Source organism: Carettochelys insculpta, chromosome 1 (assembly GCF_033958435.1).
Source record: "Carettochelys insculpta isolate YL-2023 chromosome 1, ASM3395843v1, whole genome shotgun sequence".
Taxonomy (NCBI): domain Eukaryota; kingdom Metazoa; phylum Chordata; order Testudines; family Carettochelyidae; genus Carettochelys; species Carettochelys insculpta.
The window spans coordinates 166,279,074-166,304,302 of record NC_134137.1 but is presented as its reverse complement, the minus strand read 5'-3'; the positions used below and the strand labels follow the sequence as shown (position 1 = coordinate 166,304,302).

Genomic DNA, 25,229 nt, shown 5'->3' with positions numbered 1-25,229 from the left:
GACTATTCTCTGTCTTGCATAACCTGGAAGTGCCCAAATCAGCTGAGTATTAGGGACCTAAGAAAATGAGATCTGGGGAGTGGTCCAGGGTTAGATGAGGATCTATTGGACAGGTAGGAGCTCTACTGATCAATACCTGCCTGCCAGCTCTGCTTCCCAAATCTGTCTCTCCCCACAGCCCCTGCTTATGATTCACCTATTCATTTCCTCCTATTAGCCAGGCCCTCCCTGGTCCCTGGTTCCCATAACGTCTAGTCCAGCAGTAGGCACCCAAGAGGACTGAGCGTGCTACATGAGTGGCCCTCCTCCGTACCAATTGGCTGCAGCATCTTGCAACTCACATGGGTTCCACCTGCTGCCTGTGAAACCCCTGTCTTCTCCCCTCCCCCTCGTGCCTCTTGTGCACTGGGGCCATGCACATTCTACTCTTCCCCCTCCCTCCCAGCCCTTTCAGAGTGCTGTAAATCGCCTGATTTGCACTCTGTCCCTGCTTCTCCCCCTCCCTCCCAGAGACTGAACAGCCCCAAACAGCTGATTTGCAGTTTTCCAGCTCTGGGAGGCAGGGGGAGAGCAGAGGTGGCACACGAGTATTCGCGGTTCTCTGGAAGTGTTGGGAGGTAGGGTTTGGAAGTGCGGAGCTCCAGTTCACAACAGGTGGGTGGAGGGCAGGTGGGGAGGGTGGTCTGCAGGCTACAGATGGAGCCCCATTGGACTGCATGTGGCCCACAGGCTGCAGGTTGCCCAACACTGATCTAGCCATAGTTGACCAGCAGGTGAGTCACAGCTGAGGAGAACTTCCTCAGATATGTCAGGCAGGGCTGCCATCTGACAAACTATAGGGCATTTGCCAGGAAGAGCAGCTGCATCTATCACAGGATTGAGAACTGGGGTTCTCTGCCAATTTCAACATCAACTCCCCAGCCCCTCCACAACCCCATGTACCTAACCTATAAGCTAGTGTTCTAGTTGTCCTTGAAAACTAATAATAAGCAATGAGCCAGAATGCCACCTTAATATTAGTATAGTGTCATTTTCTTGGTAGCCTTGCTCCAGAGATGGGGGCATTATTTGATGTTCTGTCTTTTTCACGTTTCAAGTTAGGCGCTGTGGTAAACTGAATGCCCCAGAAAATGGCTACATAAAATGTACAGGTGATGGAGACAACTATGGTGCCACCTGTGAGTTTTCCTGCATTGGTGGATATGAGTTGCAGGGAAGCCCAGCCAGAGTGTGCCAGTACAATTTAGGCTGGTCAGGAACAGAGCCAACCTGTACACGTACGTGAGTACTTTCTTACCTCCTGAACGGTCAGCGAACGGCATTGCTTGTATTGATTGCATGAAGGATTTGCCTGTGGCACTGCTCACAGGTTCATGATTTGTGTGTGTGACACAAATGTTGTCATTTGTTCGAAGGATGGCCCTGGGTGTGTATAGAATCCACCTCGATAGTTCTACTAATGAGCAGCCAACTTTAGTATTTTCAAAAGTCTCTTGGTAATGGTTTGGAGCACACAGTGAATCGGAGATGACAGACACAAGCCAACAAGCTCTGCTGTTAATTACCTGAAAGCTTCTTTCTCCCCTTCACATCAGTGCTGTCACATCTCTTTGTAAGTTTGACTCTCTCTTCTTTTTCTTTCACTGGTGTTGAGTGTGTAAATATTTTCTTACTCTGGCTTTTGCGTTTTCTTTGCATTCTCCTCTGGTTCTCACAGTGCTCTTTAGATACCAGTTATTTGCTGATCAAAATTGATTTTCCAGGCACATTTGATTACTGAATGTTCTGTATTCTACTAGTGACACTAGGCACAGGCAAATCTTGCAAACTGGATCCCAGGTGGCGTTTGAAACAGGTGATGATTTTTACTGAATTAAGAGTGGGAGGGTAAAGCCACATTGTTTTTATCTATTAGAAATAACAAGTGCAAAATGTTAGTAGCTTTCATCTCAAAGCGCTTTACAGGCTTTGGATTCTGGAATCATTACAACCAGCACTAAAGTAGAACATAGCAGCAACTGTTAACTGCTCCCAGCAACATTACACAACAGTGTTTTAAAAAGGGAATGGAAAACAAACTGACGACCAATTGAAACCACATGAACTTCACGGGGGTAGAATTTCAAAAAACACCTAAGTGACTTAGGCATCTGACTTAGACACCAAAGTTACGAATGCACATTTGAAAACTCCATCCCAAATCACATTCTCTGAGATCTTTAAAAACACTCTGCATAGTGCTTTGTTGGCTTAGAGGTAAAATTTCTCCATTACTGCTTTAGGAATACAATGAATAATAGATTCCTGAAGACGCTTTCAGATCTGTTCTGTTTAAACTCTAGAAATATGGCCAGTATTGTCCAGTCCTCAATATTAATTCATGTTTTAAAAGCTAGGAAGAAAATCCTCACAGAATCCCCAGAATGAGGCCATGTTCTCCAATCCAGGCCACATTCTGAATTCGTCGAGAAGTTAAGATCTCACTGTTTGTCCACTGAAAGCATTCTACCATCTGATAGATTTTACCACCAGGAAAAAAAGAAATTCTCCTACTAAGCCTCAATTTTGTTCCTGATGTGGTACCTCTGTATACAACTCAAAATGGCACTAGTTATTTTTGCCGTCATATCACTTTGCAAATGCAGAGCTAATCTGTTGTTCTGTACCTCCCCTCACTCTGTGTCAGCACAAGTGTTCCCTGGTTTTGATTCTTAATGTAAGTCTGTATTTCATGTCAATCTAGCTACACAGCCTTATTTTTCCCAGCTGAATCTTATTTGCTGTCCTTAATTCTAATCTTTGTAGATCCCATTACGCTGGTTCATGCTAACAGGGCTCAGTGACATTGCTAACATTAATTAATACGTGTCCTCTTCCAGATCGTTACTGAGGAAGCTGCTAAATGTGATAGAATCCTGTGCCAACCCTGGGAGCCATCCCCTCCTGAGGGGCACTAAAAACCTTTACCTGCCAATTAGATACTTTACCATCCATAATTGCCCTTACTTACAGTCCTTTGGGCAGTTTTCAGGTCACAGCAGTGCTCATTAGCCAAGCTGATTGGCACTAATTTTGCACCTATATTCTTTGTTTCAAATGCTAAACACCAAAGCATATTACACCTACCACTCTTTCGCTCATTTCCTTATTCTAAAGCCTCCCCCCACCAATGTAGTTCACCTTGCAAAACACCCACTCCTCCTCCCCTAATAAATGCATGTTGCTTGTCTTTGGTGGTCCACTCACACTCTGTGCAAAAGAGGAATGCAAATGAGAGAAATCAAAAATGCAAATGAGGCACTGATTTACATATCTCGTGCTCCATTTTCATAATCACTTCGGAAGAGATTCTTTCAAGAGAAGGAAAGCAGTGTAGACAGGGCTCTTTCAAAAATAAAGCCCATCTTCGAATGAACCTTCTTCCTGTTTTGTTTCAGGAAGAAGGGCTCTTTCAAAGATGGGATTTATTTTTGAAAAAATCCTGTGCACACTGCCTTTTTTTCTTTTTAGAAGAGATTCTTTCGAGATTATGCAAATGAAGCATGATTTGTAAATCAGTGCCTCATTTGCATTCCTCTTTCAAAAGAGGAATGCAAGTGGAGATATAGCCTCAGTGTTTAAAAAGTTTTTTTCCCTCATAGCCTAGGCTCTGTTATTGTACTCATGAGAGAGGCAGGACCTCAGATGCAGTGACAGTCAGGTTCACGCTACTTCCCCTACCGTTCCTTTTGGTGTGTGTAGGGGGGAGCCCCACATGCTGGTTCAGTTTACTGAGGAAGCCTATCTTCATTGCCATAAAATGCAACAAGCTGTGATAGGTTTGGATGGCAGTAGGGCTGTGTCTGCACTTGGAGCCACCCTTCTGCTAGCTCTCATCCAGTTAGCAAGCTAAAAATCCTTATGTAGCCATGGTTGCCGTGGAGGCCGCCAGGAGAAGCAGCATGGGCTAGCAGTGCTGAGTACTTAGCCACAGGGTTCAGGTGGGTTTGTAGTCAGGGCAGCTAGCCCTAATCACTGCAGCTCATGCTGCTATTTTGAGAGCACTAGCTCAGTGAGAGTGAGTTGAAGCATATTCAGACACCCCCAACTCCAAGCCTAGACAAAGCCTTAGAGAAAGAATGCTTGAGATCCTGGCCCATTGCAAACTATAGCCAAATGCCCATTGATTTCAGTGGGACCAAGACTGCACCTTTTGACTTGGGCCCTTTAACATCTCTGTGCAGCTCTTGCATTCCTCTCAGGGCAGGTGAATAGCTGTGCTTGCTGACTGAAAAAAAGGGCTGTTCCTGGGAGCTCCATGGCTTTTGTTTTTTAATTCCAGCTATGAATATTAATGTTGCTGTGAGAACTGCAGCAGCCCTCTTGGACCAGTTTTATGAGAAAAGGAGACTACTAATTATATCAACCCCTACTGCAGCCAACTTTTTCTACAGATTGCAATTGGGATTGCTTCAGGTAAGCCATGGTCATTTTGTGGGCTTTTTTCTTAAACAACAGAGCCAGATCCTCATTTGATGTAAATCCATCTATCTTCACTGACTTGTCCTCTCACCGCAGTGGAGCTCTACCAAGTTACAGCACTGAAATCTGGCCCAGGAGTTGCTAGTTTTGTAGTAAACATGTCTGCAAGGCTCTGAAATAGTACCAGTTTCAACATTGCTCTGAACTGGATCACTCTAATTCACTTCTCAGGGAGGTAACCGTGTTAGTCTGTATCTTCGAGAAGCCCTGTGGCACCTTATGGACGAACAGATATTTTGGAGCATAAGCTTTCGTGGGCAAAGACCCCCTTCGTCAGGTGCATGGGAGGGGAAGCGGGTCTTTGCCAACAAAAACTTCTGCTTCAAAATATCTGGTCGTCTATAAGGTGCCACAGGACTTCTTGTTGTTTTCTAATTCACTTGACTCATGGGTATTGTGTAGGTCCTTGCGGCCTGCTTTGGCCCCTATTCTAGCCTCCCAAGAGAAATTGTTGTGCTTATTACCAGCTACTACCAGCATCTCCATCCAATTTTTACCAAACTCTCCTGAAGGGTTTTGAGGAAAACTCACAATTCTTGCTGGTAAGGTGTTCATCCCTCTCAGGCTTGTCCTGGCTGCCTGCAAAAGTAACTAATACACCAGTAACCAAACCAAATTAATCATCAGCTAAAGAACTGTTTTCCCATTGGTGCCGACTGTAGCCACAAAGTGGTCCTTTTTCTAGAACTTGCAGAAAGAGCCCCAAATTATTTAATATAAATTCTGTAATAGTGTTTTTTGCCTAAGGTAAACTAAGACCAGTGTTTATAGAAGACACATCTTTATGGTGTGTGCTTCAAAAACACGGAATGATGGTAACAGCCTTAGTTATTCTCATTGAAATTAACTGGCCTGGGATGCCAGATGGCAAATGCCATCTTAAGTGTTTAACAGTTTATCTAGTTATAAATTTTCCTCAGGCTTCTGTCAGAGTTTGTGACATACAATAAGGATGAACAAGTGCCCAGAAGAGAATGTGATTGTTTGCCAGCCCAGTTGGGAACGGAGCCAGCAACACATGATTGGTGGCTGTAAGAACTGTAAATTTGCAGCCTGCCACCTCTGGACCAAAATTCAGGAGTGATAACTCTGTGCCACTTGCAGATCTGGACTTCTGCTCTTACTATGATTTTACCCCCATTTATTCCATAATGCAGTTGTGTAATGACAAAAAAATGGTGTTTTAACATTTTATTTTTAAAATGAGAGTGGCTTGACTAGGTAATACAACCAAACTCTCAATTCCTGGATGATGTTATTAGCTGGTTAGATTTATGTGGTGAAGTCCTTCCTTCCCTACAGCTCTTAGTGGTCCTCGGACAATTTCGCATAAGAGAGCACTTTTCTGTAAAGGGCTCACATTTCACATTCTTTGTAATGAAGTGAAAAGATGCCAGTCTATTAAAAATTGTGCCAGCAGTTTACTCTGGCACCCAAACAAAGACATTTACGTTTAACTTTGGTGGTCTTTTTAATAATCAATTAAAATCCATTAATCTAGCAGAACTGCCGCCTCCATGACTCCAAAAAGCATTCTTAAGTTCCCACTGCTGAGTTCTAAAATAAAAGTATTTAAGGAGAGCAAAGATTTTGAACTGTGTAGAACATCACCTTACTACTCATTTAATATAAATAACTGTTATAATCACAGCCAGTCATGATGTATATTTCTGGTTTTTCTCTTGACTCTTTTAGCCAGAGCAGTGTGGTTTAGACCTCCGACACATTACAGTGATAGAATTGGTTGGTGTCTTTCCAGCACAGCTAGGAAGAATAGGAGTAAAGTTGCTGCCTCCAGCACTTGCTTTGCAACTCAGGTAAAATGAAAAGTTTCACTATCCTTCAGTTACGCCTCAGCCCCTGTGGTGAAATGTGCAGTAAACCCTCGAAATGCATGATTTGGAGTTGCACTTAACTTGCATTAATGCAAATTAAGCGCAACTCAAAATCCCACTCCCAGCCTTGGCTCAAACCCCCCCGTGCTGCATGGCCCAGTTCAGAATGCCCCCACTCCTCCCACCAGCCCTGTTCACCACCAGCTCATGGCTCCAGCTCATCCCCCACCCCTGTGCCTGGCTCCGGCTCCAGCTCATCATCCCTCATGCATGGCTCCAGCTCAAACTCCACCCCTCTGCCCCCGGTTCAAACCCCCACCAGCTCACCACCCGCCTATGGCTCCAGCTCAATCCTCCTGGCCCAGTTCAAATCGCACCCCGCCCCCCCCCGGCTCTCCACTCCCACGTGCAGCTCCAACTCAACTCCTCCCCGAGCCCCAGTTCAACCCCCTGCAGCCCAGCTCTCCACCTGAGCGTGGCTCTGGCACACTCACCATGTGCATGGCTCTAGCTCAAATCCCCCTCCCCTGGTTCAAATGTCTCCCCCGGCTCCCAACCGCCCACTTGCAGCTCCAGCTCAGCTCCATCCCCCACAGCCTTAACTCACTCCTGGCTTAATCTCCTACCCCTTCCCATGACCCCAACCCCCTGCCAGGCTTAACCCTCCCCAACTGCCCCCCCCCAACCTCAGGACATACCTTTCAAAAGGAGCTCCAGGTGCTCTTGCTGCTTCCCTGGCTGCAGAACGTGCGTTCCGCCGGGAAAAAAAGCCACCCTGACTTATGCGAAATTCGAGTTACGCGAGGGTGTATAGGAACACAACCCTTGTGTAGATTGAGGCACTACTGTATTTCTTTTCCTTTCTTGGGTTTTTTTTTTCTACTTGTTGAACCTCTCTGGTCCAGCACCCTTCAGACCTGACCAGTGCCAGATGATAGGAGATCAGTATTTTCTGGCACATGACCAACACTTCCACTGCTTACTGAGCTCTTAGGAGAGCTTTAAGGGCAAATTACAGCTAAATAACAGCACAGAACACTGAGCTAGGACTGGTGGCTGTAAACAAACTTTATGGGACCATGGGAAACTTGGCCACACCCATGGCTAAAATCATGCCAGATTACGGGGTATGCCAGACAAGAGAGTTCCAGATTAGAGAGGTTCAGCGTGTAGTAGACCCCTTGTTTAATTCCTATTTAACAGAGGCCATACAATTTATTTGTCTGAAGAGGACCCAACAGTAAACTTCACTGACCTACTTCCAAAAATGAGTTTTGTATAAATTAGGTAGTACTGAAGAATATCTTCAGGTGGGGGTTGCTATCTGTTTAACTATTTGCAATACAGCTACATGTCAGAGTTAATTTGACTTGACTGCGATCTAGCAACTACAAATTCACTGTAAGCTTGTCTTCGCTCGCTGTAGAGGGAATGGCCTACAAAATGCCCGGATAAACTAGCACTGCAAAATGGTTCCTCTGGAAATGCGCTGCGAGCATTTGACTCTTGTGATGTGCTGAGTTTTGTTGTGGATTGTGAGGAATAGGGGTTCTGAACAGCCAGGGAGACTCTTCCCACATCACTTTCTCCTGCTGGAGTAATCCTCACAGAAGTAGTCAGCTCACTGGGGTGACATTAGGCCTTCTCAGTGCCTACAGCTTAGAACGTACATGCTGTAGAGCAACCAGCCTCTTGGGTTGTACTGTGTACTGCCCCCTCATCCAGTGCCAGATGCCTGGGAGTGCTGCTTCTAGGCCACAAAATAGAAGTGTTTGGTCTTCCCCTTATTTCACAAGCTACGTGTCGAGAGAGTTGCACTGAAGCATCCAACACGGTTTGCCTCCCTCGCCCCTCCCAGCCCTAGCTTTGCTTGCTTGTCATGTGGGCAGCTGGGGGTCTTTATTAAAGGCTGAATGACTCCCCTAGTGGCCGCCAGTTCAGCCCAGCCCAGCCCAGTTGGAGCTGCCCAGCTATGCGTGTGTAGTGCTGCTGAATGCTGCTGCCAGCCCCAGAGTGGTTTGCCTTTGAAGTCCCATTTTTAAGAATGCCACAGGCCGGGACACTTCAAAAGGGAAACCACCATGGCCTCACCCACCCTGCTTGTGGCATTCAGCAGTTACACAAGCGCCTGTGCTGCTTTAACTGCACTTGGGCTGGTCTGGGAGTGACTTAGGCCTTTTCCTTAGAGTACAACCAAGTGGGGCTTGAAGGGGGCAAGCGGCGTGGCAGCTGTAAACGGTGCTACACACACTGACATAGGGGCTTTTCAGTCATGCCACATTAGGCCTGATTCCTTGAAGTCCACTGGCAAACCTTCTAGGGAGCAGATTCTTGCAGTGCGGATACAGTGCATGCTCCTTTTGGCAGTGAACAGAGTACATACCCTACCTCCTCCCCCGACAAGCTCAGGTGTTAATAGCAGTGGAGCTGGTGAGGCACTGCTTAAGCAAGTAGACACACCCTTGAGCACTGGGGGTGTGTACCTAGCTCTCTACCTGCCCACCTCAGAAGTCACTCCAGGCCTGCAGTGAAATGGCTTGCAGCTGCCTTGCCCATTCTTTACTATAGTGGCACAGGCTGCAGCCCCTGTACCTCCCTGAGTACCACCTGGCCTCATGCACTGAGAGAAGGAACCTGGTGCTGGGCATTCTAGGGTCGTATGTGCTCCAGCCCTTACCGCCAAGTGAAGCGCAGTGGGTGGTGTGCCTTTTGGAATTCAGGCACCTGCAACTTGGCCACCCCATCTCCCTTTGCCTCCAAATCCATGCTGCTGTCCAGCTTTTTTGTATGGTGGCGCACATTCACAGGGCCTCACGGTAACAGATAGTCATCACCAGGTTTACTAATTTTTCAGGTTGTTGCTGCGCATCCCCCATTATAACTTCAGTGTGGTGGTGATGGACAAACATGGTATGGACAAGGAGCGCTACCACTTCCCAGTGACGCCTGCCCAGCTCTTTGCACTCATTGACGCCTTTCCCTTAAGAAAAGAAGAGATGAAATTGCAAGCAGAAACTGGCCAGTTATGTACCTGATTCAGAGACCTGGGGTTCCCTTGGTTAGTTAAAATTGTACTAACCTCCCTATTTCTCACTCCTGGTGCTACACAAAGCATGGCTTTTTAAAATCACTGATGTACAGATTTTTTGTGTGTATTTTTAAGTCTGTTTTATTGTGTAGCTTCTCTGCATATGACATATGCATGATGCTTTTTTGTACTTTCAGCCAGCTTTAGAGAAATTTGTACTTAATACTACTCCCCTGTGGAAGTCCTTGTACAGCTGTTAATTCCTAGAGCCATGGCTAAGTTCTTCATTTGGGATGTTTCATGCAGTGAAGTTTCTTTCTTACTGTTTATTAATAAAATAGTGTTTTGCAACTTCAGTTTTGTCCAAGGTTCCTTTTGTGCATAAAGGCTGATCTCAAAACTAGCACTCAGACAACACCAAAACACCCAGATCCAAATAGATAGTGAAATGCTGAACATTTTGAAGCATGGATCAAAATTCAGACTTCCTCAGCAAACTATTTTCTCTCCTCTCCAATTGTACAGTGCAGTTCTGAATTGTAGTGTCCTTTATCTCAAACACTTTTCAGAGTTTGATACCATCACAGTACTAAAGGGTAGTTGACATGCAGGCCCTGCTGAACCGATGTATTTTCCATAGCATTGAAGTTCAATGGAAAGATACTGGAGAAGGCTGTTGCAGACAGCAGAAGCTGCAGAAGAGAAAAGGGGGCACATACCCTCGCAGTGGTCTGACTGGGGAGACAGAAGGGCTATGTCTACACTAGCCTGATCTGTCAAACAGAAGTTACAGTTGGAAGAGATCTTCTGACAAAACTTCGGTCGGCAGGTTGCAGTCAGTCTTCAAAGTTGATCCAAAGAGCGATTTGCTCTATCAGAGCGTGTCTGAACTGCCCAGCTGCTCTCTTGACAGACCAGCCAACCAGAAGCACAGCAGACAGGGCTGCTCGGTGTCCCAAAAGCCCTGTCTGTTGATAGAGGGTCTTTTGGAGCATCCACACTGGCTTTCTGTTGACAGATCTCTGTCAAGAGGCATTCTGCCTCATGGGGGAGTGGCAGACTCTAGGGACAAGTGCTGCATTTTGTCCATTTATTGTCAACAGAATGCCTTGGGAACGTGGACACGCCACACGTTTTTGTTGACAAAACACTAGTTTTGTCAACACCACTCTCTAGCTAGCGCAGGCATAGCCCTGAAAGGTTGAGAAAGAGCAGTAAGTGATATGGTGAAGTAAAGCTCCAGGTGGTGGGTGTATAAATAAAAGACCATTCTAACTAGGCTGAGAAACAAACAGGGGAGGCCCAGAAGCTGGAAGAAGTGAAGGACAATGTGTTTGCATCTCATGCTGTATGAATGAATGGAAACGTCTGTTCTCCCTGCTAGACATATTCTGTTATTCCTCCAGCTTGGAGACAGACCAAGCCTTTGATTTGGTGGCAGGGGCTTCAGCCTGCCCACACTGCAAAACCTCATGCACAAGAGCTTGGTGCCAAAGCTGGGAAACCACTAAACTACAAATTATCAATTATAGGAATTAGGCCATTCAGGAGTTTTCAACACTATTACTCCTTTCTCAGGAAGGGTGGGCGTGTGAGACAAATAAATAAGAGACTTCTCCTTTAATTGGTGCTGTACATGCCTGCGAGTAAGATGCAAGAATAGACATTCCTATGGAAGCAAAGTGAGTAAAACAGGAAATTTTATATACAAGGTAGCTGTGAAACAGCCTGAATACTAGCACAGTCCCTGTTATCCCTCTGTGGCAACTGATTATGCCTGAACCTCCATTTTATATAATCAAACTATTCTAAGGACCACTCGGCACTTCACAGTCCTGCATGCTAACAGCTTGTACTGTAATCGTTGGCAGTGAAGTAGATCCTCTTGTAGACAAGCTTCTGTTATACATGCTGTGATTTGGCTTTGGCTAGGCTTCCTCAGCTGAGAGAACACAAAGGGTATTAGCCTGCCAGCATCTCACCTTTACAGGTAAATAGGTAACAATTATCCTACAGCCACAATGGGCCAATATCGTACTTTTCTGCTTTAGCTCAGCAAAGAACAGCACCCAAATTTCTAAGGGTATGGGGGCGGGGGTTTCGATGTGCCACGATCAATCTTCTAGAGATCAATTTTGCCATGTCTCTGAAGACACAGCAAAATGAAACTCTCTGGGCTTGGCCGTCGACCCTGATGCTCCATTGGCACAAGCCTGAAGAGCCCAGATATTCACTAAAGAACAATGTCGATCCTGATATATTGATTCTAGCTATGCTAATGACATAGCTAGACTTGGGTATCTGGGATCATTTTGTTCCCTAGTGTAGACCAGGCATAACACACACCAAATTACAAGCTGCCAGAGCTCCCTTTTGAAGCTGCTATTCATCCAACCACTTTATAGTGATTGTAATGCTCTGAGACAATTGCAGTCTGAAAAGTGACATCACTGGACCACAAAGGGAAATTGATTGAAGTGGTTGAAAATGTAGTTGTATCCCTGATTGAAATACATAAGCGTAGTTCTGTGTGGGCCATCCATGCCCCTCTTCTGCCCGATGAAAGCAAGTGCTCTACTGCACCTGATTACATGGAGATAAGGGACAATTTTTCTGTGTTCGACATTTGGTATTGCGCTTTCCAATGCAAATGTTAGGGGAGTTGGGTGCCTTCTGTGCTCACCTTTGTCATCTTCTCCAGCCCCCAGATTCCACGTCTCAGTTCTGTTTTTAAATAGCTTTTCTCTGCGCTGATTATAACTGCTGCCAGAAGACAATGGTTTTTGTCCATGTCTTGAATTACAGCCTCTCTCTGGGATGAGATTTGGATGCCATCCTGAAAGGGAAGAAGAGTGAGGGGCTGATTTGCTAGCAACCTTCAACTTCCTGAAGAGGTGATCTAAAGAGGATGGAGAGAGGCTGTTCTCAATGGTGACAGACGGCAAAACAAGGAGCAATGGGCTCAAGTTACAGTGGGAGAGGTGTAGGTTGGACATTAGGAAAAATTATTTCACCAGGAGGGTGGTGAAGCACTGGAGTGCGTTACCAAGCGAAGTGGTGGAATTTCCATCTCTAGAGGTTAAGTCCCAGCTTGACAAAGTCCTGGGCTCGGATGACTTAGTTGGGGTTGATCCATCTAGGGGCCTAGACTCGATGACCTCCTGAGGTGTCTTCCAGCCCTAGAATTCTATGATTCTGTGAAGTGGGGGGGAGGTGCAGCCTTAACTTCACCACACGAGGACTGTGAGGACTCCAAAAAGGTTGCTAGACTGAGAGGGAGGCCCTGAGCCCAGATGTGAAGGCAGTTATTAGCCTGTGGGGAATTCCCTGGGGTGCTTTCCCTTAGGAACAGACACTTACATTCACCCTCTGCTGTGGAAGGCAGAAATCCCAGAGAACGACTTGTGTTAATAGAAGAGAAACTGACCATTTCTATATAGAGGTTTAATTTGCTCCTTCACCTATCGAGAAACATGAAGCCTGATTATGAATCCACATAAGTATACATCAGGCATACTCCCAATGAACTTAGTGGCATTAAAGCAATTAAAATGACACAAGAAGCTGGCTTTTAAGATACAAGACTGTCTTGAACCCTCCAGGCTTTTAACATCTCACCCTCATTGAGGTGACAAAGTATTTGAACTATACTACACAACAGCTGTGTCTACACTACAACAATAACTTTGAAGTTGCTTACGTCTAAAGTACAACTTCGAAGTAGAGCGTCTACACACATCCTATCCCATGTAGTGCCTAACTTGGAAGTTAACTTCGAAGCTAGTTCCTTGTGTAGACACACCCAATGTGTTTTGAAACAATTCTCACTTTTACTCCACATCTGAAAAGTCTGTGGAGATCTGTTTCAGTACCCATAATTTGACGCTCTTTTGGCTCCAGCAGAAATAACAATGTGCCAGGGTTCCAAGCATTAGAGGAACTTGTTTGACAGTAAATACCCATTTTGGTAGGTAGGACAATTCACAAGCACCAGGAACAGAAAATTCTTCCCTCTAAGATCAGCATTGGCTTGTATCCTTGCTCTGATACTTTCACATCTATGGGAAATTTAGTAGGTTGGGCACAAAACAAAACACACCACCACACTATGACAATGAAACCCCTCTTTTAAAGCAGATATGTGGTCGAGGATACAGTCAGTTTCCAGAAGCAAGACACACAGATATTTTACGAGCTTGGTTGTTTTATACAACAAACTCAGGAGCATAATGAGGTTTTTCTGCATCACCACTACACGGAATGATAAACTCATGAACACTATCATATTAAAGCAAAACCAAACATTTTAAACCAGGAAGGCAGTCTACTTTATTTGCTATGACCTGGCGATGAAAATAACAGCTATGGTTGTCGTGGTGGCAATTATTCTTAAGCCTAGCGCAGTTTTGTGGCACAACTTTCCCTCACACAGAGAGAATTTAACAAGTCGTCTAAGAAGAGAAGCCTTACCATGCTCTTTACACAGACAGTTAAGTACTTGAAATTTAAAGGGAAAGATGAAATATCTGTTGCCTTACTGTTAACATTTGCTCCTCCCCACCCTCCGAGCTCAGAAGGCTTTATGTTAAAACACAAACAACATGATGTTTGCCAACTCACTGAGAACATCAGTTTGTACATTTATTATAGCACCGTCCTTAGATGAGAGTCTTAGGTTATACAGTATAAAAAGTGAAAACAGAGCAGAATCTTTTCCAAAGAGAGTCCACTGACAAGGTGCAGTGTTCTACTCTTCCTACTACTAACACCAGCTGTTTTTTAAATACTCACACAATTTAATGAAGATAAAGGCCAAATTGCAAGAGCTGAATTCCAATTTATTGGCCGCGTCTACACTTGGCCAAAATTTTGAAAGGGCCATGCTAATAAATTGGAGAATACTAATGAGGTGCTGAAATGAATATTCAGCACCTCATTAGCATGCTGCCAGCCGTGGCACTTTGAAAGTGGCACGTTTCGATCGCACATGGCTTGTCTACATGGGGCCCTTCAGCTAATAGGAATAAGGAGATTTCGATGTTTGTGGGGTCTTTTCGAAAAGGGCCCCGTGTAGGTGAGCCACGCACAAATGAAATCTGGCACTTTCGAAGTGCCATGGCCGGCAGCATGCTAACAAGGCGCTGAATATTCATTTCAGTGACTCACTAGTATTCTCCGATCTGGCCATTAGCATGGCCCTTTTTTGGCCAAGTGTAGACACAGCCATTTCGTTTTACCACCATATAATTTCCAGGCTCTCGGCCTTACCTCACCTTTTGCTCCCTAGATTGGCAGATTTCCCAGAACTTCATGTTACATATCAGCAAAGCTCTTACAGGCCACTGTAGCTGGAAGAGGAAGAATAAGCTACTGCCAAGTTGGTGCCTTGTTCCCTGAAGAGGGAGTGGGACAGTCATGTTCTGGAGTGTAATTCATACCAGTAAGAGTTTGTGTTAACATTCGTACTATAACCCTGAGTGCCACAAAATGATTCAGCTACTTGGAGCTTCCTGGCTGGGAGAGGGCGAGAGAGATTAGTCAGAAGCCACATAAATTCCATGTTCTGTATGCTGGATGGCTCTGATTCAACCTCTTTGAATTCAACACCCTGCCAGCTGTTATCACAGATACACTCTTGTCTTGACCAAACTTGGTTGATGTCAGCAGGTGAGACCAATGCACCACCAGTCCTCAACTTTCCCAAATCCATGTGCTCTGCAATGCTCAGTTCTCACCCGCACCCGGCCGAGGAATAAGAAGATCCTTTTACTCCTCTAAAGAAACAGAACTGAAATAGCTCGCCCCATCAAGTGGCATTAACATTCACTTTAATTCAAACACAACACTGTTGGTATATATTAATAGGAAGATGTTTATTAACAAAAGACGGTAGGATTTTAAGAGTTCAATTGTAAGAGATAAAGTTGCAAATGATCAAGCAAATAAAAGTGAAAACTTACCACAGTAAGGTACAACCTTTGCTCAAGATGGCTTTTCTCACCCATAGTTTTCCAGCAAGATGGTGTGGCTGACCCCGTGCTCCACAGGGCAGAATCTCCTCAAGAAGCCCTAAAGAGCTGTTTGCTTTGTCTTCTTATGTGGGAGAATGTCGGGCTGTCTGCCCCTTTCTTTTACAGTCCAGTGAACCTATGAAATGGATTAATTGGAAGAAGACCCCTCGAAGTAAAGTTTAGTGAAACATCTAGGAAGGCAACATGGAGTCTGGAGGTCAAAGAAACTTCATACTCTTTCTTATGCTGCTCATGTTTGATAAAATGCAAATTATTCCATTTCCTGCAGTCTCCCACCTCTTTGCTAGTTCTATGACCCACTTTACTGCTTGTACGTAAGCAGAGGTAAACAAACATTCCTTTGTTTAGGATAGAGCTGTTTAAACAACTCCCCCTGACCTGCCTGTCTTAAACACACTTTAATCACCATTCCAGCACCTATCCATCACTCTTAGCGCACATTGCATACGTGTATCACATGGTCTGAAATTTTCAAATGATACCACACAAGTCAGAAAGACTATGACGACAGCATGTAGGGTGTGGACATGGGGGTCACAGACTCTCATATGGTCCTGTGAACTGTTAGAAAGGGGAAAGCAGCAGCAAGGCTGCATGGCCTCAAAGAAGCAAGGGGGACAACTTTTAAACCTGCAGATGGCATGTCTCTGTTGTTTCAGGTGACTCCCCAGTCACTGGACCTCTCATCCATGTCACAGAAGAAAACTGGTTCAAGCACTGATGGCAGTGGAGAATATTTTGATATGTAGCTAGTTGCCACCACAGCTGCTTCAGCACCCAAAAGTAGCGGTTTACAAGCACGAAGGCCTATGGTACCAAAAGGAGTAAATGAAGAAAACCAACTCTCACTCCAAACCCAAACAAACAGCCAACTATGTCTGATTAAAACTAGACAGCAGTGCACAAATGCAGCGCAACACCACAGTGAAATGGGAACTTCAGGAACGATGGTAGGCATTTGTATTGAGCACAAAGCACTTGCCATCCAGATGAACATTCAGAACAGAACTCAGATGGGCCTTTGTTTTAAATGGGTTCAGATCATTCCATATGTATTGGAGCCTGGGGTATCCATGCCTTCAGGTGAGGCAAGAGGAGAGTTATGAATAGGAATCTACAGGCCACCCATCAATACATTTGCCAACAAACTGTCAGGTTACATTTGCGGAAGCCAGCGTGGGGCTTGGAAAGGCTTAACAAAGCTCCCCTTTGTCGTAATTTCTGTTTGCTTGTATTTGTGGACAGCTTGATGGTTTTGGAAGTGCCAAGACAGGCTCCCACTTCCACCACAGCCCTGCCAGCTGTGAGGCATGACTTAGAAAGGAATGGTGAGGAGGAGAGAGAAGCAGAGGCTTGCTGTGGTGTCGAGTGGCCTGCTGGCTTGGGAGAATTGTGAGAGAGGCCGAAATATTTGAAGCTGACAGACTCAGTCAGAGGCCTAGACAGCTGTGCTAGTTCAGAACTAGGTGAGCAAAGCAGAGCCAAACTCTCTCATCAGAAAATAAAGCTTTATTGGGTTGGGAATTCTTTACCTTGAGAAGTTTTTCAATCAGTTTTTCAGACGAACAAACCCCACTTACCTGGAAAAGCTAGCTGGGCAAAGTAAGGGAACAACGTAGCATAGGAAACCAGGACATTCACCTAAGCAAGTCAGAGTCATACCAAACAATCCAGGATGGTGCCATTTCATTACTGCATGTTTGTAGTGTGACATGGATGAAAGCATGAATAAACCTGAGTCAGAGTAGTGTTGTTTATAAAGACGTGTGGTGATTAGTAATAACACAAAGCTGTGAGGTTAACCCTCTGAACACAATTGAATTTTCAGGTGGATGGCACCTTCATATTGGATGTATTTAGGAGGGACTTGGTGCTTGTCATAATGTGATAGAAAAAGGTAATTACAGAGGAGCCAAGATTTGTTTGCTAGGTAGTGACAAATAATGTATTCCTGGCTCAAACCAGCACATGGTGACTTTTCCTCTCACAAACAAAACATAACATCTAAAAAAGGAGCAGTTAAGGGATGGAGAGAAGAGAACACATCTAGTAGGAAGGAGAAGAGAAGGTACTCAAGAAGTACAGCGAAATTACATCTATTCGGTCTAAAATCATAGTAAATATTTAGTATTACTAGCTGCACATAGGTAACATCCCTTGTTAATCACCATCAGACTAGGGCAACAGCATGTTGAAATACAGGGTAACAGGTGCTTGATATAAAGCATTTTAGCAGAGACAGGAACACACCATCACATTTAATTATTTTAATCGTAATAGAAATAACATTGTGCTTTACAATAAGTACAAACGGGTTCACCATCAACCTTCTTCCACAATCCATAAGTCTGAACATACAGTACACAGGAAAGAACAAGAGCAAGCTGCGAAGGAATGCTTTGGCTAAATTTTGACACTGCTATTAGTGCAATGTTGTTTGATGCCAATGGTGTTCATTCTACTCTAAGTGTACCAAACAGAGAACTAGCAACAAAGAGTTTGAACAGGAAAGAATTCAGAGTAAGAGGACACATGCTACTCTAGCAGTTGCAACCAAGTCTAATTTTGCTGTTAAACTCAAAAAATAAGTAAAAGGGGAGCTCTTACATGCCAGTCCAAGGCTCAAAAGCAACAAGCTCTTCAGGAGAGGTCTAGAAGCACGCAGCCGTGTACAATGCATGGTCACAAATGAGAAGGAACTATTGTAAGAACTAACCTAAAGCCTGGCATAAGATGTGGAAAGGGGAGTCTAAAAAGAAGCTAAAAGCCACTTGTTCACAAGTTCAGGTTCACACATCAGCATTAATGTACACTGCATACCTACGTGTGCACGATCACCACATCATCAGACAGCAGCCCTCGCCTGTCACTCACCAGGCAGGGAACCCATTGGGCACAGTGTTTGGATCTGCTAACGCGGTCAAGAGCATCTCATGGACAACTGAGGCAGAATACACCATGGCTAGTTAGAGCTTGCCACCCTCCACTGGAATTGCTCAGATTCAACCCCTTGTACCCCAGGCACCCTGAATTTTGCTCTCAGTATCTCTGAATATATATATTACTTAAAAAAAAAAAAACCCTAGGGAATAAGGTTCCCAACGCATTATTAGCATTCTGCATGCAGGTCAACACTAAGAAATACTCAGTTCTTCCCTGAGTGTTGTTGGGTTGTGATTTGTTGTTTGCTATTGTTGCAGAGAGCTTAAAACCAGTATTCCAGGCAGGGACGTAAAACACCTGTTGCCCTTTACATTGAGAGGAAGAGCAACAGAGCCAGTATCAAAGGAGACCCATGACAGCTGTGCTCTGCCTGAGATCCTTACCATTTGAGGCCTGCAGCCATGCGTTTACGAATATGTCAGACACATTCCTTAGTGGAGGACTTATGGAGGTCTAGAGGGAGGGGTGAGTGGGAGAGCGAGAAATATGGGAAGCTTCAGGTGCAACCTTTACTGTGGCATGCAAGCTGAAAGACAAGCTGAACGTGATACTCTGACTCCAAAGCCCCTTTTAAATGGTGGGTGTGATCCAGAATTAAAGGAGGGAGAAGGTGGGATTAGGGAAGGGACATGGTTCTAATGGGCATCCTCCCATACTGCAGTCTTTTCAATGAATGATTTAGGCAACACAAAGCTCACTCTGCTCTTGTACTCGTCAACTTCTTCCAGAATGTTACTCGGAAATGCAGCAAATGACACAGGCTAACTCAGCAGGGAAATAGAGAATATCAGACGACATGGACATAAATCTTTACTCTGAAAAGCAGGTTCCATCTTGTGCTCCTTAGCATAATTTTTATCGCCAGGAACGTGATGCAATAAGGTTCTGTCTTAATCAATGTGCTATGATAAATAGGTCTTACCTCCCAAGCCCACTGCTCAGGTTTGCCAGCAAAAGCCCCTTGAGAAGAGAGGCACAAAATCACTTTGCTGAGCTGCCAGCTGAGAAAATGATGTTAGAATGTGTAGTAAAAGGGCCAGTGAAAAGCAATGGCAGCAAGAGTCTCAAAGGAGGATGAAGAGGCACCCTCTATGCTTTGCGACATCCCTTCCCTGGCCCTTTAGCTTTGCAAAGGAAATGGGTGCTTTGATAAAGTGTCCAGCCTTATCAGAGACAAGATGGCTGGGTAATGTGCAGTGACAAGGCAGTGTGAGGGAATGTTTGTTGCTCTGGCTCAAGATTTTGCAGGGATATTTGTATTTTTTTAATTGTAGTTTGCAACCTCGTGTTTTTTAAATAAGTCAGACCCACCGACTGGGTAGAGTTAAGGTAGAGAAGGAAGCTTTGTAGTTAATTTTTTAGAAAAATACATTTTAACTCACGGCATTGTGCTTGACTCATTTTTAAAAATCAGTACGCTTAAAAATAAATTCTTCTTGTTCCCAAGATTTGTGGATATACAAAACTGTGCTATAGAAGAGTTTAGAAATATCTTCAGTGTCAGGTCTTATTATTCAGGACTAGAATTTATAAATCAGGTTAAATGTGAGTACAATTAAACTGAGATTTTTGCAGAAGTCTGCCTTGACTAATTGTTCATGTACTTTCAGTACCACAAATCTATACACAAGGGAAGCTTCAATCTGGTCCCTTATTGGCCATTCTAGTGCTCAGTCTGGTGACACGCAGTACCTAATGGCACAGAATTGTAAGCAATTGATCAAACATCTGGAAAACAAAAAGTCAGATGCGCTATCAGTCACCTCATGCTTTTCTCCATCCCGCACAGCCATCATTTATATAAAGGAAACGAAATAGGTATATAAAGGGTATCATTACTGAGACAATATTTTCCATATGACAAATGCTGTCTGCACATGTATTGATCATACCATGAAAGATCAAAGCTTTCTAAGTTGCTGCTGGGGTATATAGTATTGTTTGTCACTGAGCATTGATACAGTTAGATCCATGTGTGATGGGTCTACATTAAAATGAAACCAAAAACTAAACTGTCAGTACTAAGCCATGGGACACTCCTACTGCACTGGCCAGATCCCATCCAAACAAGCAGCAGCCTCCTATCTGAAATACTTCCCACTGGTCTTATTCCACATAAGGTAAACATAATGGATTCATCCTCCTTGTTATTTGGCTCGTATTACTTAAGCTTTTAGGCTGAGGATGGAATTCTGGTCCCACTGAAGTCACTGGCAAAACTCCCACAATCTTGAAGAGGGTCATGATTTCACCCTCAAACATCTTCTTTAGTTTAACAACTGTTGCTTTTTAAAAATTTCACCAGATAACACATAGCAAATGAAAACAGAGCTGGAGCCTTCCTATCAGTAAAATGTAACCACTGCAAAAACAAACATCTGTCTGTGATATAAACCCCATAGGACAGTGTTTCTGAAACTTTCTGAGACCATGGAACACCAAACAAAAATATTTTTATGCAAAACACCTATGAAAATTTTCTTTAAAAAAATTTGTTGTCATCACAAAACAAACAAACAGCAACATGTACAGCAAAAACAAAATGAAGCAATTTAATCAGGTAGGATAGCAATGAAGAAGTACCATGGTATATGTTTTCTGTTATTAAAACCAGATATAATCAGTGTATGATATCAAAATAGTGTCAGACACTGGCGGCACACCTGCAAGTTGTTCATGGAACACCAGTGTTCTGTGGAACATAGTTTTAGAAACACTGCCATAAGAAACCCAGATTCTAAATCCATTAAAAATAGGGGGTAAATTAAGCCCTGAATGTACGGGTCTTGGGGGATGGAAGGAGAACTATTGAAAAAAGCCCGATTTTTAAAGGATTATTGTGAAACTAAAAACAATTTAATAAAGGATTGCATCAGGGCATACTTAATATTGTACATTCCTCAGGGCTTTCATGAACAAAAGGACCTGCCCCCCATGAAAATGCATGAGAATAGGAGAGTAAAATTGACTAGAAACAGACTGGTCTCATTTTACTGCCCTGAGAGAAATTCCAAAAAACAAACATATGTAAACAGTTACATGGACTAAAGAAAATTAAAGCCATGATTTCCTAAAGTGCCTAGTGATCTTGGGTGCCCAATTTGAGCTACTACAAACGGGCTTGATTAACAGAGGAGGTGTGCTAAGCACTTCTTGAAAATCAGAGCCCTCTACAGCATCTCAAATTAGGCATCTAGTCACTTTTCACAGCCTTATACTAGACTTTCAGAAATCTGTTTCAGTAACCTAAGATGCTCTTTGCAATGCAAGCAAAGGGGTGTGTATAGATGTATTTTTTTCATGCCAACATTATTATTATTATAGTAACAGGTAGATTGTGACATGGTCAGCAGGTTCATACTACTCAAGTCAAATCCGAACAGAGGGGAAAATAAAATTATAAAGGAGAGAAAATAAATACAATTTGATGGTTTTGGCTTCAGTTCTAAATGGGAGATATAATTCTAGCAGATGGGGCATTTCTTCAATTTCGAGTACAAACCTCAAGTTCTGGTTATACAGCCATTAGTACAGGTTGAACCTAGGGACATTAATAGTTAACCAGTTTGCCCTACCCTAGATGGTGAGGCTAACCAGTTACAATTTATTGGTGGGCTGAAGTAACCCTGGGCAGGGGGACGCTCCAGACCCATGGGACCCACTGCAGGTTGGGGAAGATCCAGTCCAGCCAGAGCAGCTCCTGTCCATGGCAGGGGGTGGAAGCTCAAGCCAAGACAGACTGGAGCAGACTCCATGGATCTCCACACCCCCATTTCATTAGTTAGCCAGTTATACTTAAAGTTTAACCAGTTAACTAATTAAACAGAATTTTACACTCCAGTTGAACCTCTCTAGTCTGGCACCCTGGGGACCTGACCAGCGTTGAAACAGAGAATTTGCCGAAGCACAAAAGGTCAACATTGTCTAGCAGCATTACCAACACTTCCACTGCTTACTGGGCTCTTAGAAGATATTTAAGGGTAAATTGCAGCTAAACAACAGCACAGAACACAGAGAAGGACTGGTGGCTATGAACAAACTTTATGGGAGTGCTGAAAACTTGGCCACACCCAGGATAAGTGGACATCTGGCTAACTAAAATCAAGTTGGACCAAGGATGTTGCTGTACTAGAGAGGTTTAACGTGTATTTCATGTTATTAAATTTGGGGCTTTGGCTATTGTTGGATTGCAAATGACAGGATTTTATTTCTTAGCTAAGCATTATTTTGGTAGCTCTTCTTCAGAGGAAGCTTTAGGTTCTGAATTCTGACCGTACAAGGAACAAAGAACAAAGAGAGAAGGGCTTACATATGGGGGCAGATGACAGGGCTTTTTATTTATTCATTTTGTTTGTGGATCCTAAATATTTTTCACAGTGATAATGTCTTGCTCCCAAAAGTAAAATGCTTGACATATGATTCAGGATGAGACTGGCTGCAGATGTATTCATAGTTGACCACAGGGAGCAAGTTTTAGTTATGGATCATTCAGATGAAACCTAATATACCCAATTTATAGCTGTCTCCAAGGTTTGTATAAGGTGCCTATCACTATAGCATATGAATGCTGAACTAGAGTATCACATAACTTTGAAAATACTGGACATATATTTGGTGAGGAACAACTATTCTGTTTTGCTATGGTTCTGTTGTTGTGTAACACAGCTACAGCTCCTAAGTGTACATAGAAAACACTGTGCTCTGTACACGGGGGGGTGGGGACCAGACCTATTAAGAAAAATTAAGATTGATGGTGTGTGTAATTCTGTTGTGTACTGAGAGCAAGACAAATCTCATGATACACAAAGCAGAACTTAGGAAACCAAATTTGCATAGAACAACTATACCCTTTAACATGGATAACTGAAATGGTAAAACAACATTTTATATTAAAATATATTAGTACCATAAGTGCAAGAATTCTGATTAGTAACATTCAGCAGCAAAATCCCATTCTAAATCATATCATAAGTAATTAATAAATCAGCAAGATGTGCTTGAACAGGATGCCAACCCATTCCAAAAACTTCCCCATTTAAACTCCAGTTGAGCAAAGCACTTAGGTATACATTTAATTACATCATTTCCTTAACTGCTTTGCTGAAGTGGGGCCTTAGTCTACCACCTCTAAAACTGCATGTGTGGGTAAACATAAGCATCTCATAAGTTATGACAGATGTTTGAACTTCTCTCCGCTTCCATGCAACATCTGAATTATGAAATGAGCTATAAACAAAAATGAAAATGCAGCTGTAAATGATGGCACTTAGCTCCGGAAACTGCTTAGCCATGTACAGTAATCTGTTTTCATAAGAGACTCTTTGATATGGGAAGACCCTAGCTTGTATTTTGAAAGGCGTATTGAAATACACGATGCATGCATCACCACCCAGTAGGGCAGTCCTGTTATTTTGTATCAGCACATCTGCTGCCTATTTCTCAATACCCAAATAATGGCTACTGTATGCTGTGTATCAGCTTTTGTTGCAGTAATGCTTGTTGCAACGCTTGCTATCGTGAACGGTTCAAATAACTGAACACATAAGGGAAAGGATGTTGTTAATTATTCCTTCAGGCTGCTTGGAATATGGCGGTTTCTGATCTCACTTCAAACGCCAAACTTTTCAGTTGCTTCAGTTAAGAGTATACCATTGATAATCATTAGTCATCATATGACTAATGCATTTGCTTGCTCCATGTTCTTTATGGATGTTGACACTCTTAGACCATATTTCTGTCTTCAGACAAAAACAAAACAAAGCCTGATTTAGTATTCTATGTTCAGGTAGCTTGTTCACAGACTTCCTCAGAGTTTCACTAGTGTAAGGAGCATAAGACAAGTGCAGAATGCATTATAATCCAATCCAGAAGCCTTAAAATCCAAGGCAAAGAGGAGTACTTTTTTCCCTCACTTGCGCATGTGCAAAGTTACAACTGACTGAATTCCACTCGCACCAGGCATCCTTGTGGTCCCCCACAAGAATGAAGAGTCACATCAGCAAATCACTAGCCATTTGTTCTCAGAGTCTGCGCTTTCCCATGCTAGATCTCAGCATTAATATACCTTCCACCGAAGCGCCGGGATTGTCAATCATCGTTTGCCAGAGGTGCTGCTCTTCCCCTTGAGAATCCATCCAATCAACTTCCTTCCCATCACTTAAACCTGGCAATTGCAAAAACATTTCGGCGTGTTAGTCAGATGTGACTTAATACGGCTCCTTATCTGTTTCAAGAAGGTCTATGCACGGTTGTTGTAGCGTTGTCAGCTCCAGGATACTGGAAAGACAATGTGGATGAGGTAATATCTTTCACAGGACCGATTTCTGTTCATGAGAGAGAGAAGCTTCTGAGCTGACACAAAGCTCTTCTTGATGTCCAGGAAAGGTAATTAGAGAAAGTCACAGATAATTACTTATGCTAAACTACCTGTTCAATCTTTTATTTAGCTGTGACCCAGTAGGCACCTCTCCCAGACCTAAAGATGCAATCTGTCTAGTTCCAAAGCTTGTCACTCTCTCTGACAGAAGTTGGTCCAATAAAAAAAAATACTACCTCTTCCACCTCATCTCTCTCAAGAGGGTACAGAAAGGCAACATCCTCCTTCATTGCGCTACGGAGTGCAAAACGTTATTGCAGGTACTAAAAAGCAAGTGCCTCACAAAAATTCTGGATTTTTCTGGGGAGGGAGGATTACACTTCTCTGTGGAGGAAGAAAACCTGGCAGATCATGAAAATAAAGAACAACATAGAAACCTGAAGAATTTCACAAGTAAATGAACAAATTTTCCTGAACTATCACAAAAACAATGTCACAGAAAATGTAAAAGGTAATGTATCAGATTTTTGGTTCTCTGTGCCTTAAATATTGAG

At 43.5% G+C, this 25,229-nt stretch overlaps 2 protein-coding genes across 5 annotated transcripts in view; one reads left to right on the top strand and one right to left on the bottom strand.

Moving 5' to 3' along the window:
- Positions 1–9,733, top strand: part of SRPX (sushi repeat containing protein X-linked) — a 73,586-nt gene extending 63,853 nt beyond the window's left edge. For all 4 annotated transcript variants that reach the window (XM_074994773.1, XM_074994765.1, XM_074994757.1 and 1 more), the window contains 4 exons: positions 1,098–1,277; positions 4,322–4,455; positions 6,217–6,338; positions 9,211–9,733. In XM_074994773.1, coding sequence (XP_074850874.1) covers positions 1,098–1,277; positions 4,322–4,455; positions 6,217–6,338; positions 9,211–9,391 — 617 coding nt within the window. In that variant the 3' untranslated portion in view covers positions 9,392–9,733. The remainder of the gene's footprint in view (positions 1–1,097; positions 1,278–4,321; positions 4,456–6,216; positions 6,339–9,210) is intronic.
- A 13,825-nt stretch (positions 9,734–23,558) lies between these two features.
- SYTL5 (synaptotagmin like 5) overlaps positions 23,559–25,229 on the bottom strand; it is a 150,347-nt gene continuing 148,676 nt past the window's right edge. Inside the window, exon 17 of the mRNA XM_074983396.1 lies at positions 23,559–24,522. Coding sequence (XP_074839497.1) covers positions 24,380–24,522 — 143 coding nt within the window. The 3' untranslated portion in view covers positions 23,559–24,379. The remainder of the gene's footprint in view (positions 24,523–25,229) is intronic.